This window comes from Equus caballus, chromosome 31 (genome assembly GCF_041296265.1).
Source record: "Equus caballus isolate H_3958 breed thoroughbred chromosome 31, TB-T2T, whole genome shotgun sequence".
Lineage (NCBI taxonomy): Eukaryota > Metazoa > Chordata > Mammalia > Perissodactyla > Equidae > Equus > Equus caballus.
In genome coordinates, this window is record NC_091714.1 from 7649990 (window position 1) to 7664975 (window position 14986).

The window sequence follows — 14986 nt, forward strand, 5'->3', positions numbered from 1 at the left end:
GATCCGAAATGGCAAACCCGGGCTGCCAAAGTGGAGTGTGTGAACTTAACCACTACGCCACCAGGCCGGCCCCTATCTATATTTTTGAATGCATAAAAAAACTTCTGGAAGGATACAAACAGGTGACAGTGATTATCTCTGGGAAGCTTTCTAGCTGACCAAGAAAGAAACTTATTTTTAACTGTATACATTTTGCACCTTTTGAATTTGTGCTGTGTGCATGTATTATCTGCTCAAAAAAGACAGAAACTATTTTTTAAAACCCATGACTACACCAATTATGTCTCACAAAAGCCATTAAAGAAAAGGAGAAATAAATGGCCAATAAACATTTTTAAGTGTATAAATAAAACTATAAATATTTTGAAGAAGGAAGTAAGTTTAGACATCTTTGCCTATAATTATAGACAGGACCGTTCAATTCCCAACAGTACCATCCCCAGGAGCACCGCCTTCACTGTCTGGAGCATTGATTAGACATCTCTGTTAATTAGAGATTCTGAGGTCAGCCCTGTTGAAAGTAAGCTGGCTCATATGGTGTCTTCACTCTGTGAGCTCATCTTCTCGTATAGGTCCCTGGTTCTGAGACAGATGATAACAAGGTTTTCCACTGGCTTGTACTCACAGTGGGTGTATGAATTAAGAGTACACAACCGAAAGATTCAATGGATACATACTTGTACTTGATGAGATAAATGGTGGTGTAGGAAAAGGGAATTTTCAGAGTTCTTTTAAGAGCGCCCATGAATGGAAATTAAACCAAGGAAAGTAAAGCAATCTAAAACCTAAAACAAAAATAATTTTGGAGCCAGCCCTGATGGCCTCGTGGTTAAAGTTCAGTGCTCTCACCGCTTTGGCAACCTGCATTCACTTCCCCATCACAGAACTACACCACCCATCTGTCAGTTGCCATGCTATGGTGGCAGCTCACGTAGAAGAACTAGAAGGACCTAGCATTAGGATATGCAACCATGCACTGGGACATTGAGGAGGGGAAAAAAAAAAAAAGAGAGGAAGATTGGCAACAGATGTTAGCTCAGGGTGAATATTTCCCTGTAAAAAATAATAATAGAAATAATAATTTGGAGGATGGAACCTGGGGGCAATAGATGTCACAGTGTTTTGTGGGAATCTAGAAGGCATTGTTTAACCATCCCCAATGATCAGTATAGAATTTGAAAAATACAAAAGAATTCAGCTACTGAGCTATATTCAGCCTCCTTAAAGTTCTTTATTTATAACCATTTAGAGATTGCATGCGAAAGATTGTCTTAGTCTGTTTGTGTTTATAGCATGGCACGGTTTAAGATTGTTTCTCACCACGAGATTCTGTGATTTTAAGATGTTGTGTACTTGAAAGGAAATAACCTGACTTTCTTCTTTTCAAAATTGTGTTTTAGTGCATTATAATCTAACACCATTTCTGTTCTGTGGCACTGTCTTGTCAGAACGCGTTTTGCATATACCAGTGGCTGGTCACCCTATGGGGAGCCTTATTCTTTGATATACTGTTTTTAACACACTGAGGCTGAATCTTATATATCACTGCTGCCATCTTCTGGAAAGTCATACACTTAAAAGAAAAATATTTCCTCTGTTCCCAAAGAAGTACAAATGTGTGCTTCGTGCTTGCGATGTTCCCCTTGACTATAGTAAGGGGTCCTAAGATGGTATTTGATTCTCTCCTGTTCTTTGAAAATGGAACTTCAGAAATGTGGAAGAAAAAAATAAATGGCGCCTAATAAAATACTTTTATAATAGATGCTGTCATGACAGAAAACAGACACAAAGAAATTTTGGCTTTTCATATAGAGATCATTCAACTTTAAGAATCAAGCTCTCATTTTGAGGGTCATCAATTGTAGGTACTGACTGGCTCTCAACTTTATTGATCAGCAGCTACTTGAATGTTCCAGTTGCATTAGAAGCTGTTCATTTGACTCCTTTCCATGTTTCCAAAGAGAAAATATACATACATCTCCTTTTGAATGTGTCCATTACGGGCATATGGGAAATCAACTCAAACGTCAATCAAATGACTTCTCTACTGACATGATATTGAGTGATAAACGTGATGGGCAATTCATATAGCTGTGTGGTACTACATGATTGTCTAATGGGATTGACAGTGACAATACCTCTGCACGTATAAGAGCAAAGCGAGGCGAGTGTCCCTTTCTATACAGCAGTTCTGGGGAGGTGACAAGCTTGGCATTTCCCTGGAGGTCCTCAGTTTCCCTCAGGATCTTCACATAACAATAGTTATTATGAATGTACTGGGAATTGCTTTAACTAACAAAGTCCTGTACTGTCATCTCACTCTTCTATTGAATTTTATTGCTTACAAAGCATCTTAAGTCTATGAGAAAACCATTTATTGCATTTACTGTGTGCCAGAAACCGTGTTCAATATTTATGATCTTATTATTTCTTCTTCACAGATGCCAAAACTTAAAGCAAAGAGATGCTGGGATCACACAAATAATAAATGATAGAGAAGGCCCCTGACTCCAGTTCTCCCTGACTTTAAGGCTTTATTTTTAAATACTTAAATTATATCTGATTCTTAAAAGGATTAATATCACTATATGATTTCATGTTTTACAATATATATTTTATATGTTGTCCAGGTCCAAGATTTTTTTCATTCTAAAAGTAAATATTCAATACATATTCATTGCCAAGCAAAAATATGACTTGAATGATAAGAATGATTTGGCTATTACTTACTAGAAAAAAGAAGTTTGTCTTTGAACTTATCCTGTATTAAATAGTTGTTTAAAAATTGTCTACCTCATCTTAGGCACCATGGATGAGCTAATTCCTACAGTTAAATGAAAAGTTTGGCACTAACCTCCCAGGCAGCTCATCCAAAGAGAAAAATATGTTGGATCACCATGTTGATTGTCAAATAAAGAAAAACAATCACGCTATTGGGAGTGATTAACTTGCTCCTGGTGTTGAATTCTAAGACAAATTGTCCTGTGGGTATTTGGGATTAAAAACAAGTGTGGAAAGAGATTTGAACTACAATTTTGCAAATAACATGGACAATTGGAATAGTTGTTTTTTACATCAGTCCTATTGCAAAAGAATAACTGACCTAGTAAAAATAGACTGATCTAGTAAAATTTTTTCTATAGGAGCTGAGCTGTATCCACCAGGGTTCCACCAGAGAGCCAGAATCCATAGGAGACAGATATAGAGATAGAGATAGAGATAGAGATAGAGATAGAGATAGATATGGAGATAGATACAGATATGGACTCCATAGGTCAGTTGTCCCCATAGGTCTATAGAGGTATAAATAGATATAGATATATCTATCTATATATTGGTATATCTATATCTATGTGTATACAGAGAGAGACTGATTGCAAGGAATTGGCTTATGTGATTGTACGACTGGTTAGGCAAGTCCTAAATTTGTAGGGCAGGCCACCAGAAAGGACAAGCTGGAACTCTCAGGCACAGCCTGAAGCCATTGTCCACAGATGGACTCTCTTCTTCTTGGAGAAGCCTCAGTTCTGCTCTTAAAACCTTTCAACTGATTGAATCAGGCCCACCCAATTATCTAGGATCGTTTCTCTTCCTTAAACAAAACTGACTACAGCCCTTATAGGCCAACAAAATACCTTCACAGAAACACCTAGACCAATGTTGGATTGAATAACTGGGGACTATAGTCTAACCAAGTTGACACATAAAACTAACATCAGAGGAGCTAAGATAATATAGTCCATATATATTGTTTTCTAATCAAATCTAACAAGAGGGTAGAGTTTAGATAACCAGTAGAATAAGTATGTATTACTTTTATATTTTTTAAAAGGCTTTAAAAAATTCTTTAAAAAAATTAACTATGGAAATTGGTGGCATCTGTCAGATCTACCTCAAAAGGAAATAATCCAGGAAAATTATACTATATAGATGCACCATATGTACTATATAGTACTACAGCTTCATTTAACTATAGGAATTAGCTCATCTGTGTGCCTAAGATGAGATAGACAATTTTAAAACAACTATTTAGCAAAGGATAAGTTCAACAAGGCAAACTTCTTTTTTCTAATAAGTAATAGCGGAACTATTCTTACCATTCAAGTCATATTTTTGCTTTGCAATAAATATGTGCTGAGTATTTACTTTTAGAATGAAAAAATCTTGGACCTGGACAACATCTAAAATATATATTGTAAAACATGAAATCATATACTAAACGTATACTATATAGTACTATAGTATATAGAGAGGACTATATATACTATTTAGATGGTAGTCCCTTTCATTCAGTTAGTATTTACTCACAAAGCATCTTAAGAGGGCCTCAGCAAATGGGAGACCACAGGTAATTAATAATAAGTCTCTAGGGAAATTGCAGCCTTCTACATTATTGCTTAATTGGTTAAGCAAGATCCATGCGCCCCAGACGGAGACATGCAGGTCAACAGTGAACATGAAATGTTGGCACCAGATCTGTTTTCTCCTCAAGTTCTCTGGAAATACCTGTGCCACTGGGAGTGTTTGCAAATGGACCCAAAACATTATCTCAAGAAGTTTTGTATCTGCCTAAGCTAGAGTTCCCCAAATTTCCTCTGTTCACCATGCCCTTAGTGGCTCAGTAAGTTTTTCATGGTGCTTCTAGGCTGAAAGAAGTGCCTAACAGTTCTGTTCATTAAATATGTAGGTCCAAATAGCATAATAAGAATGTCTCAATCACTTAATAGTCATTCGAAAGAATAGTTCATGTAAATTGAGAGAAAAAATATTTTTATTTCATTCTTAGTTAACGTCTCCTGTCGCAAATAGATGTTCACATAATAGTTGTCCATTTTTAATCACAGCAACCCCCAAACATCCAGCTTTGCAAAGATATGACGTCATCAAAAGGAGGGTAGCACAGTCCATATTAACACCATGGACTGCCTTGAGTTAGCGATTCACACAATGTCCCACTGACATTGAGTATCACTTTGTTTTCCTCCAAAATTTGAAATACCCCACTGAACCCCCGTGAGTTTTTTGTGGCACCCCAGGGTTCCTGGACGCACAGTTTGGGAACTGAAGGCCTAAGCACTCATACAAGCACCTGCTTGACTGCCTTGAGTTCTGGATGATGTAATTAAAAACTTGAACATATTCGAGATCCAACCAGACCTTCTAGATATTTCCCTGTTTCATATGAGACAGATTCTAGTTACTTAACTAGGAAGCACACGGCATGGTGTATCTAGATTTGAGTTATACTCTCTGAATAGCAAATTAACAAGTGCATTAATGTTAAATTATCACTAGCATATTCTTGTAGCTCTTGCTTTCCTTTTGCTATCCTGAAGTGGTCAGGATTTAATTTTTATATGCTCTTTCTCTTCTGTTATTTTTTTAATAGTGTGTTCTCTGCAGTACCAATGTGAAAGAGAATTTAATGCCTTTGTGTCAGGAAAGGCCTATTTATTCTGACAAAATGATCAACCTCCAGGGTGTTCCCTTACCATGAAACTGATTTTATATCTCATCCACTCGCTAATAACACATGAAGCGTTTTCCCTGTCACGCCACGAGATCAGACTCGCTTCCAGAGAAAGCAGGGAGGTGGAATCACATGGTGAGCTCTTCTCAGTGACTGAACCATGCTGTCCACGTTTTTTTCAACATAACGAGTAAGAACAGAGTGATGGGTCTGAGACAAACCAAAAGAGGAGCAGATACATTTAAAAAAAAAAAAAAAGAACTTAAGGGCCGGCCCAATGGCATAGTGGTTAAGTTCTCATGCTCTGCTTCGGTGGCCCAGTGTTCGCAGGTTCAGATCCTGGTCCCCGACCTAGTACCATTCACCACTAATCAAACCATGCCATGGCGGCATCCCACATAAAGTAGAGGAAGATTGCCACTGATGTTAGCTCAGCAACAGTCTTCCTCAGCAAAAAGAGGAAGCTTGGCATCCAATGTTAGCTCAGGGCCAAGCTTCCTCAAAAAGCTAAATAAATAAATAAACAAACTTAAAGAGGAAACTCTAGGATCCAATTCATTCACTATTCACTGGATTAGCTTTCAGTTCAGGGAAAATAAAAGTGTCAGAAGTTAAAACTTGGTGGTGTTGATGATTTGTGTGCGGACATCCCAACACACACCCCTCTCCCACCAACCTGAACCTTTAAATAAAGTTTATGTCCCACAAAATTTGGGTTGAGATGCTGGCATCTCCTTAAAGTTTAGAACATATTGTGTGCCAGACATGGTTGTAGCCAGTTAGTGTGTGTTATCTCACCTGCCTCTCACAAAGGTCACATGAGATAGTTATTGTTATCCTGATTTTTCAGAGGGGGAAACTGAGGCATGGACACAAAGGTGAGTTTCTCAAGATGTCTTGGCTGGCAGGTGATGGGATGGTGACTCCAGTCCCATGTGTGAGACTGCAGACTCCACACCCCCAGCCACTACAGCAACCTCTAGAGCATGACTGGTGATGGTGAAGTGCGTTCTGGAGGAGTCCAGTGATTCCAGACGATGGGGGAACAGCTTGGGTTTTCAGCTTCCTTCTCTGTAAGATGAAGGGTGGAAGGCAGTTGATCCCTTGGTCTCTCCAATTCTGTGGTGTATGAATGTTAAAAGGAGAACTAGCACCTAAATGAGAAGATCCACCTCAGCCCGCAGATTGCTTCCTGTGGCTACCACAACAAAGTACCAATGCCTGGGGAGCTTAAACAACAGAAATTTATTTTCTCACAGTCCTGGAGGCTGAAAGTTCGAGAACAAAGTGTCAGCAGGGTTGGTTTCTTCTGAGGCCTCTCTCTTTGGCCTGAAGATGGCTTCCTTCTAATTGTGTCCTCACATGGTCCTCTCTCAGTCTATCTGTTGTCGGTGTCCTAATCTCCCCTTATAAGGACACCAGTCATTTTGGATTAAGACCCATCTAATGACCTCATTAATACCTTACTTCACGATTTAAAGCCTCTGTCTCCAAATACAGTCACATTCTGAGGTACTGGGACTTAGTATGATTGACAAACCTTTAGCTAGACTCACCAAGAAAAAAAGAGAGAAGACTCCAATAAATAAAACGAGAAATGAAAGAAGAGATGTTAAAACTGATACCAAAGAAATACAAAGGATTATAAGAGACTACTATGAACAATTACACACCAACACATTGGACAACATGGAAGAAATGGATAAATGCCTAGAAATATACAACCTACCAAGACTGAATCATGAAGAAATAGAACATCTGAACATATTGATAACCAATAAGAAGATTGATCAGTAATCAAAAACCTCCAACAAACAAAAGTCCAGGACCAGACAGCTTCAACTCTACCAAACACTCAAAGAAGATTTAATACCAAACCTTCTCGAACTTTTCCAAAAAATAGAAGATGAGGGGACACTTCCAAACTATTTTATGAGGCCAGCATTACCCCGATACCAAAACCAGATGAGGGCAACACAAGAAAAGAAAATTAAAGGCCAATATTCCTGATAAAATATAGATGCAAAAATTGTCAACAAAATATTAGTAAATTGAATTCAACAATACATTAAAAGGATCCTACACAGTGATCAAGTGAGATTTATTCCAGGGATGCAGGGATGGTTCGATATCCATGAATCAATGAATATTATACATCACATTAACAAAATGAAGGGTAAAAATCATATGATCATCTCAATAGATGCAGAAAAAGCATTTGACAAAATTCAGCATCCTTTTTGACAAAAACTCTCAACAAATTGTGTATAGAGGGAACATACCTCAACATAATAAAGGCCATATATGACAAGCCCACAGCTAACATCATAGTCAATGGTGAAAAGCTGAAAGCTTTTCCTCTCAGATCAGGACTAAGACAAGGATGTGCACTCTCTCTACTTTTATTCAACAGAGTACTGGAAACCTAGCCAGAGCAATTAGGCAGGAAAAAGAAATAAAAGGCATCCAAATTGGAAAGGAAGAAATAAAACTGTCACTATTTGCAAATGACATGATAGTATATAAAGAAAAGCCTGAAGGCTCCATCAAGAAACTGTTAAAACTAATAAATGAATTCAGTAAAATTGCAGGATTCAAAATCAATATACAGAAATCTGTTGTGTTTCTATACACTCATAACAAACTATCAGAAAGAGAAATCAAGGGGAAAAAATCCCATTTACAATTGTTTCAAAAAGAATAAAATACCTAGGAATAAATTTAACCAAGGAAGTGTGTGAGATAGAAAATATATATTGGTCTCTGCTCCCCAGGTCCTAGCACAGAGCTCCCAAAACTCTTGTAAATTCCTAAGTGATAAGAGCACTAGGAGCATCTTTTGTTCTTTCGACTGAATGGGCTCCTGAATGGTTCCTGGATGGGGGCTGGTCACCAGAAAGAGTAAGCCATGTTTAGAAGCTTGGAATTTTCAGTCCCACCCCTCATCCTCCAGGGAGGGCAGAGGGGCTAGAAACAGAGTTAATAATTGATCATACCTACGTGAGGACACCTCCATGAAATCCCAATAGTACAGGGTTCAGAGAGCTTCCACATTGGTGGACACATCCCCGCTGGGAGGGTGACGAACCCTGACTCCACGGAAAGAGAACTTCCTAAGCTCGGGACCCTCCCAGACCTCTCCCTGTGTCTCTCTTCATCTGGCTGTTCATCTGTATCCTTTACCGTGGCCCTTAATAAGCTGGCAAACATAAGTGTTTCCCTAAGTTCTGTGAGCCACTCTAGCAAATTAATGGAACCTGAGGAGGGGGTCGTTGGACCTGTACCTGGTGGGTCAGAAGCACAGGTGATAACCAGAGCTTGCAACTGGCATCTGAAGTTGGTGAGGGGGCAGGGGGTAGGTTTTGTGGGACTGAACCCTTGCATGTGAGATCTGACACCATCTGTCGGTAGATAGTGTTAAAACTGAGCAAATTATAGGACACCCAGCTGGTGTGAGAGCCTTGCTTGTTATTGTGGGGAAAACCCACACACATTTGATGACCAAAGTGTCAGAAGCAAAGTGTTCTGTGTGAGTAGTAAAGGAGACTCATAGGAGAGAAACATAGGAGGACTGGGTTTTTTCCTAGAAAGGAAGGAAAACTGAGTTTTTCCTTTACAAAGTGAAAGACATGTATACTGAAAATTGCGACACCGATGAAAGAAATTGAGGACGTAAATAAACAGAAAGATATTTCATGTTCATGGACTGGAAGAATTAATATTGTTAAAATGTCCATACTACCCAAAGCAATCTACAGATTCAATGCAAACCCTATCAAAATTTCGACAGCATTTTTTACAGAAATAGAACAAACAATCCTAAAATTTATATGGGACCACAAAAGACCCCAAATAGCCAAAGCAATCTTGAGGAAGAAGAATAAAGCTGGAAGCATCATGCTCCCTGATTTCAAAATATATTACAAAGCTGTAGTAATCAAAACAGGATGGTCTTGGCATAAAAACAGACACATAGATCAGTGGAACAAAGCAGAGAGCCCAGATATAAATGCATGCATATATGGTCAATTAATCTACAACAAAGGAGCCAAGAATACACAATGGGGAAAGGACAGACTCTTCAAAAACTGGTGTTGGGAAAACTGGACAGCCACATGCAAGAAAATGAAACTGGACCCCTCTCTCATATCATATACAAAAATTAACTCAGGATGGATTAAAGGTTTGAATGTAAGACCTGAAACCATAAAACTCCTAGGAAAAAACAAAGGCGGTACACTCCTTGACATCAGTCTTGGCAGTGATTTATTTATTTTTTATTTTGAAATTGACACGAAAAGCAGAGGCAACAAAAACAAAAATAAACAAGTGGGACTACATCAAACTAAAAAGCTTCTGCAAAGCAAAGGAAACCGTCAACAAAATGAAAAGCAACCTACTGATTGGGACGAGATCTTTGCAAATCATATATCTAATAAGGCATTAATATCCAAAATATATAAAGAACTTATGCAACTCAATAGCAAAGAAAACAGACAATTTGATTTAAAAATGGGCAGAGGATCTGAATAGACATTTTTCCAAAGAAGACATACAGATGGCCAACAGGTACATGAAAAGATGCTCAACATCACTAATTATCAGGGAAATGCAAATCAAAACCACAAAGAGCTATCACCTCGCACCTGTTAGAATGGCTATTAGCAAAAAGATAACATGTTGGCGAGGATGTGGAGAAAAGGGAACCCTTGTGTATTGTTGGTGGGAATGTAACTTGGTGCAGCCATCATGGAAAACAGTTAGGGAGGTTCCTCGAAAAATTAAAAATAGAACCACCATATGATCCAGGAATTACCCTTCTGTGTATTTATCAGAAGAAAATGAAAACACTAACTCAAAAATATATACTCAACCCCCATGTTCATTGCAGCATTATTTACAATAGCCAAGATATGGATAAAGAAAATGTGGCATATATATATATTTTATATATACAGTACACATGGAATATTATTCAACCATAAAAAAGAATGAAATCTTGCCATCTGCAACAACATGGATGGACCTTGAGGACATTACACTAAGTGAAGTGTCAGACAGAGAAAGATAAATACTGTGGAATCTCACTTATGTGTGGAATCTAAAAAAAATAAAACAAAAAACCAAGCTCATGGATAAAGAGAACAGATATTTGTTTTCCAGAGGCAGGGGATGGGGAGTGGGTGAAATGGGTGAAGTGAGTCAAAAGGTACAAACTTCCAAGTATAAAATAAATAACTCATAAGGATGTAATATACAGTGATGACTACAGGTAACAATACTGTATTGCATATTTGAAAGTAGCTAAGAGAGTAGATCTTAAAAGTTCTCATCATGAGAAAAAAATTCTGTAACTGGGTTTGGTGACAGATGTTAACTAGACTTATTGTGGTGATCATTTCACACTGTATACAAATATCGAATCATTATGTTATACACCTGAAACTAATATAATGCTGTATGCCAATTATACCTCAATAAAAAAATAAAAATGAAAGTTTTATATTTTGAGCAAAAAAAAACTTCAACATATGAATTTGTAAGGGACACAATTCAGCCCATGACAGCCCATTTCTTCTTTCCATGATAGGCTTTTAATACAAAAACAAGCCCATTAACACGGACATATAAATTCTCTATGTAAGCAAATATTAGACTTGAAATTCTTGAATGAAATTGTTTTCTTCGTATTCTAACACCAATAACACTTTACTACAGGTATTTATTCGCATTACTGTTTCTTCTACCAGGCTGGAAACATCTTGAAGAAAGAAAATGTGACTCATTCATCTTTGAGACCCTACTAGAACACTTGGAACATTCTTTAGAAAAGAGTGAACGGTGCCATCAAAATATAATTTTATTTCTCTTTGCAAAAAGCAATGTGGCTCAGAAACCATCGCCCAAGTCAGAGGCCTGAATATAATGAGCTTAGAAAAAGAAAGGCACGTCACTGCTCGAGGCACCAGCCAGCCCGTCCCTAACACGTGTGTTTTCTTCTGCAGTTTGTCTTCTGCCGGGACTGTAAGGAAGCGTACCATGAAGGTGAATGCAACGCCCTGCTTGAAGCCTCGGGAGCAGTTACTCAGGTAGAGTGTCCTCTGCCTTCCTCAAAGCAGGGCTCAGGTTATGGGTGGGAGACAAGAGCTGTTTCCTGGAGGTCGCTGAGGGTTCCACTCTGAAAAAAACAAGATGTAGCCTGATGGCCTCCAGCCATGGGAATGGGGCTGTGGCTTCTCCTCCAGCACAGTCCTTCCAGAAGCACTCCTCTCCTCAGGGTAGATCTGTAGATGTTCCAGTGGCCGTTTCAGGTGTGTCAGTGCTTCCATGATAGTTTTTCCCCAGAGGTATATGGAATAGGGATGAGAAACATACCTTGATCCCAGAAGTCTTCAGAGGAGAAAGAAAACAACTTAATCTCTAAATCAGAGAAATCGATACGAACCCCACAGTGATCTTGTTCAAAAGGGCTTTGCTTAGAATCTTTGGTGAGAACTATGTCCATGAATGAAATGATAGAAGGGTTATGATGCAAAGATATCATTATTATGCTATATAATGGTATCATGAACCACGTTCAACTGTATTCCAGTCTTGATTAGGTAAAGAATGTGTTTACTGAGCCTTGCTCTCTGCTGTGCTGTATCAGGCTTAGGGAAATGCAAATGCATTTTCTTTTATTTATTAATTATGATCAACCAAACCTTAGGGGAAAGGAGTAAAAATGTCAGCACAGCTGATGAATTTGCTCATTAGTTTTCTCCTGATAGAGATGTTAACAACGATTTAAATACCAAATCTACTCAGATAAATCCCTTAATCATTTTATGGACAGAAACCTCATAAATAGACATAGAAATTCCAGAACATCTTAATTTTACAGGAGAGAATTTTAAATATCTGAATGCTCTAAAGTTGGAGCAGAAAGAAGTGTATCCCTGTAAGGTATTCAGTGGATGTATTTACTCAGTCTTAGCATAACTAAATAAACACAATTAGTGAATTCAGGTCTTCTCATCAGCTCCTAAAATAATGGCCATGAGCATATTGGGAGATTTAGGACTTAATTGCCATTTCTATAGCAAAGGCAGCAAATGCTCTCTCCGTTGACTTTATTTTCACTCAGGAACATTCAAATGGGAGCTCACTGGGTACTGATGTCAGGAATAATAATGACCCTGAGGCCTCTCTGGGTCAGGAGCACTGGGGCCCAGAAGGGTAAATCCTGTGGCTCTGGGAAATGGAGTTGGTCTAGAAACTTACATACGCATGCTCTTATGATCACAAACATGCACAGAGGCTTCCACGAAGTGATATCCTAACATCTTTTGGTGTGAAAAAAGTGGGAATAAAGTGATGAAGAGCGTTGCTTAACCTAAAGTTGTCCAGGTGCCTGACTCACCCAACAATCCCCTTTATTCTTCATTCAAGAGGAACCAACCATCCTTGGTGTCACAGGTTGAGGTAGCCCAAATTAAAAAAAAAAAAAAAGTCATTAAAACCTTAATGTTCAATTCATTAAAATGGGAGGAAGAAAGTTAGAGCTGGCCCTAAGCATAGATGACCAGTACCAAGGGGCCTGTGTCTGTAAGCACCATCAATTAGCAGACATTAAATCAAGCATACGTATGGGTCAGGATCCTGCTGGAAAAATGCAGATAAGTATATTTCTCTTCAGAGGCTCATAGGAGAGCCATAGGGGAGACATATGGGGAAACAAATAATGATTATATGTTAAACCAACATTTAGCAAATATATAGCTTTGTATAACACTTCCCTAGAAAAGTCATGGAAGGTGGGTCAGAATTTGTCTAGACGACAGTGGGATAGGAATGATAAAGAACATTCCAGCAGAGCGATAGTTAATTCAGAACAAGGTTAGCCAAGAATGAATTCAAGGAGAGAGGCCCTGTAACAGGCTGTCCCTGAAATCAGCCTCCTTCCTGCCTTGAGCTCCCCATTTCTGGGCCAACCTCATATTCCTCTTGTTTGAAAATAAAGAAAATTGACCCACCAAATTGGAAAAGTCTGCTGCTCCACTCTTGGCCTGAGAACAGAAGGCAACTACGTGGAGTTTTGCTGCCATTTTTCCTAAGTCTCTGATTCATTCAGGGTCCCACAGGAAAGAGAATCGTACTCAGATGGGCACATGAGGAGATTTTAACTGATGGAGTAGGGTCACAAGAACCAAAATCAATGTAGAGGGCCTCAGAGCCCAGCCTCAGCGGGGGGCCGTGACCTCCCTAGGCCTGAAGAGAGAAGAGAAGGAAATGGCCCTACACAGAAAATAACTCCGTGAGCTGGAGTGGTGGAGGCAGGGCCTCGTGACAAGAGGTGTAATCATGGAGGGTCCAGCATTGCCAGAAGTGGGCCCAAAGCAGGAAGGAAGGAAGGACAGACAACTTGACTTCTCTATCCCCATCTCTTCCTCTCTCTTCCTAATGTCTCTGTTGACCACACCCAACGGAAAACCAGCCACAAGGGAACCTAGGGACATAGCCCATGGAAGTCAGCCTTCCAGGTGCAGAGCAGAGCAGGGAGAAGAATACAGAATAACCAGTATATTCTCTAAGGGCTAATTTACCAAATCTCCAAAGTTTCCTTATTTCAAACAAAGCTACTCTTGGACATGAAAAGAGATGAACCAAACAAGCTGGTTCATCAAACTAAAAGACCCAATTCCATTTGGTAAGAGAATAAAGGATTTTTATTTTAATAGAGCCAGTTTATTTTCTGTTCCCTATGTTCCTCTCAAACGGCAATGATCTCTACATGAATGACCTCTGCAATTCCACTGACCTGAAATCTCTCAGAGGAAGACACTCTACACATCTAACAATAAAAATCTAATTGCAGCCCTCCTCACCGCCTGGAACTGAAGGCTTCAGATGCATCCTCTTGTCTGAATTTTGCTAATACTAACAAAATACCCTCATTAGCCCTCTTCACATTTCCTTTCAATGCAATTCACTTGTAAGCTTTTTCCTTTCAGCATTTCTGGCTCCTCTCCACTGTTCTCCCTTAAAGCTGAGCAGTTTCTGGTCTTTGATATGGCATTATCCAGCCGGCAAACCCATGTCTCCTAGGGTCCAATCAGGCCTTTCTCTTCAGTTAGGCTGCTTGACCCTAAACTTAATGCATGTTTTGATTAATGCAATAATTTTCTTAAAGAAAGCAAACTCAAAAATTGGTTTTAAATTGCTTTTAAAATATTGAACAAGCCTCCAGTTGAAACAGCTGGGAGTTTGGGAAATCAGTGGCAGAAGATCAATCCATCACTGGCTAATAAGAGTCCAGTTCCGTTTGCTTCCTCTTGTTCTTGCCTGGTGTTCACCTCCCCACATTCCATCTCCTTCCACATATTCCCCCTGGAGGCTTTCTAACAAGTAAACACTTGCTCTAGCAAACCACATCAATTGATTCATTCTCCCGGTGGTTCTGACTAGTTGATGTTAGTCTCCCTCTTCAACAGGAACGCACACTAAGACTTCCAGATTTGTAATGGTGCTGTCCAA

At 39.0% G+C, this 14986-nt stretch overlaps 1 protein-coding gene across 8 annotated transcripts in view; it reads left to right on the forward strand.

The window, feature by feature from the left end:
- The window catches only part of PRKN (parkin RBR E3 ubiquitin protein ligase), a 1205440-nt gene that overhangs the window by 1156137 nt on the left and 34317 nt on the right, over positions 1 to 14986 (forward strand). For all 8 annotated transcript variants that reach the window (XM_005608125.4, XM_005608126.4, XM_070256476.1 and 5 more), the window contains one exon: positions 11476 to 11559. In XM_005608125.4, the coding sequence (XP_005608182.2) occupies positions 11476 to 11559 (84 nt within the window). The remainder of the gene's footprint in view (positions 1 to 11475; positions 11560 to 14986) is intronic.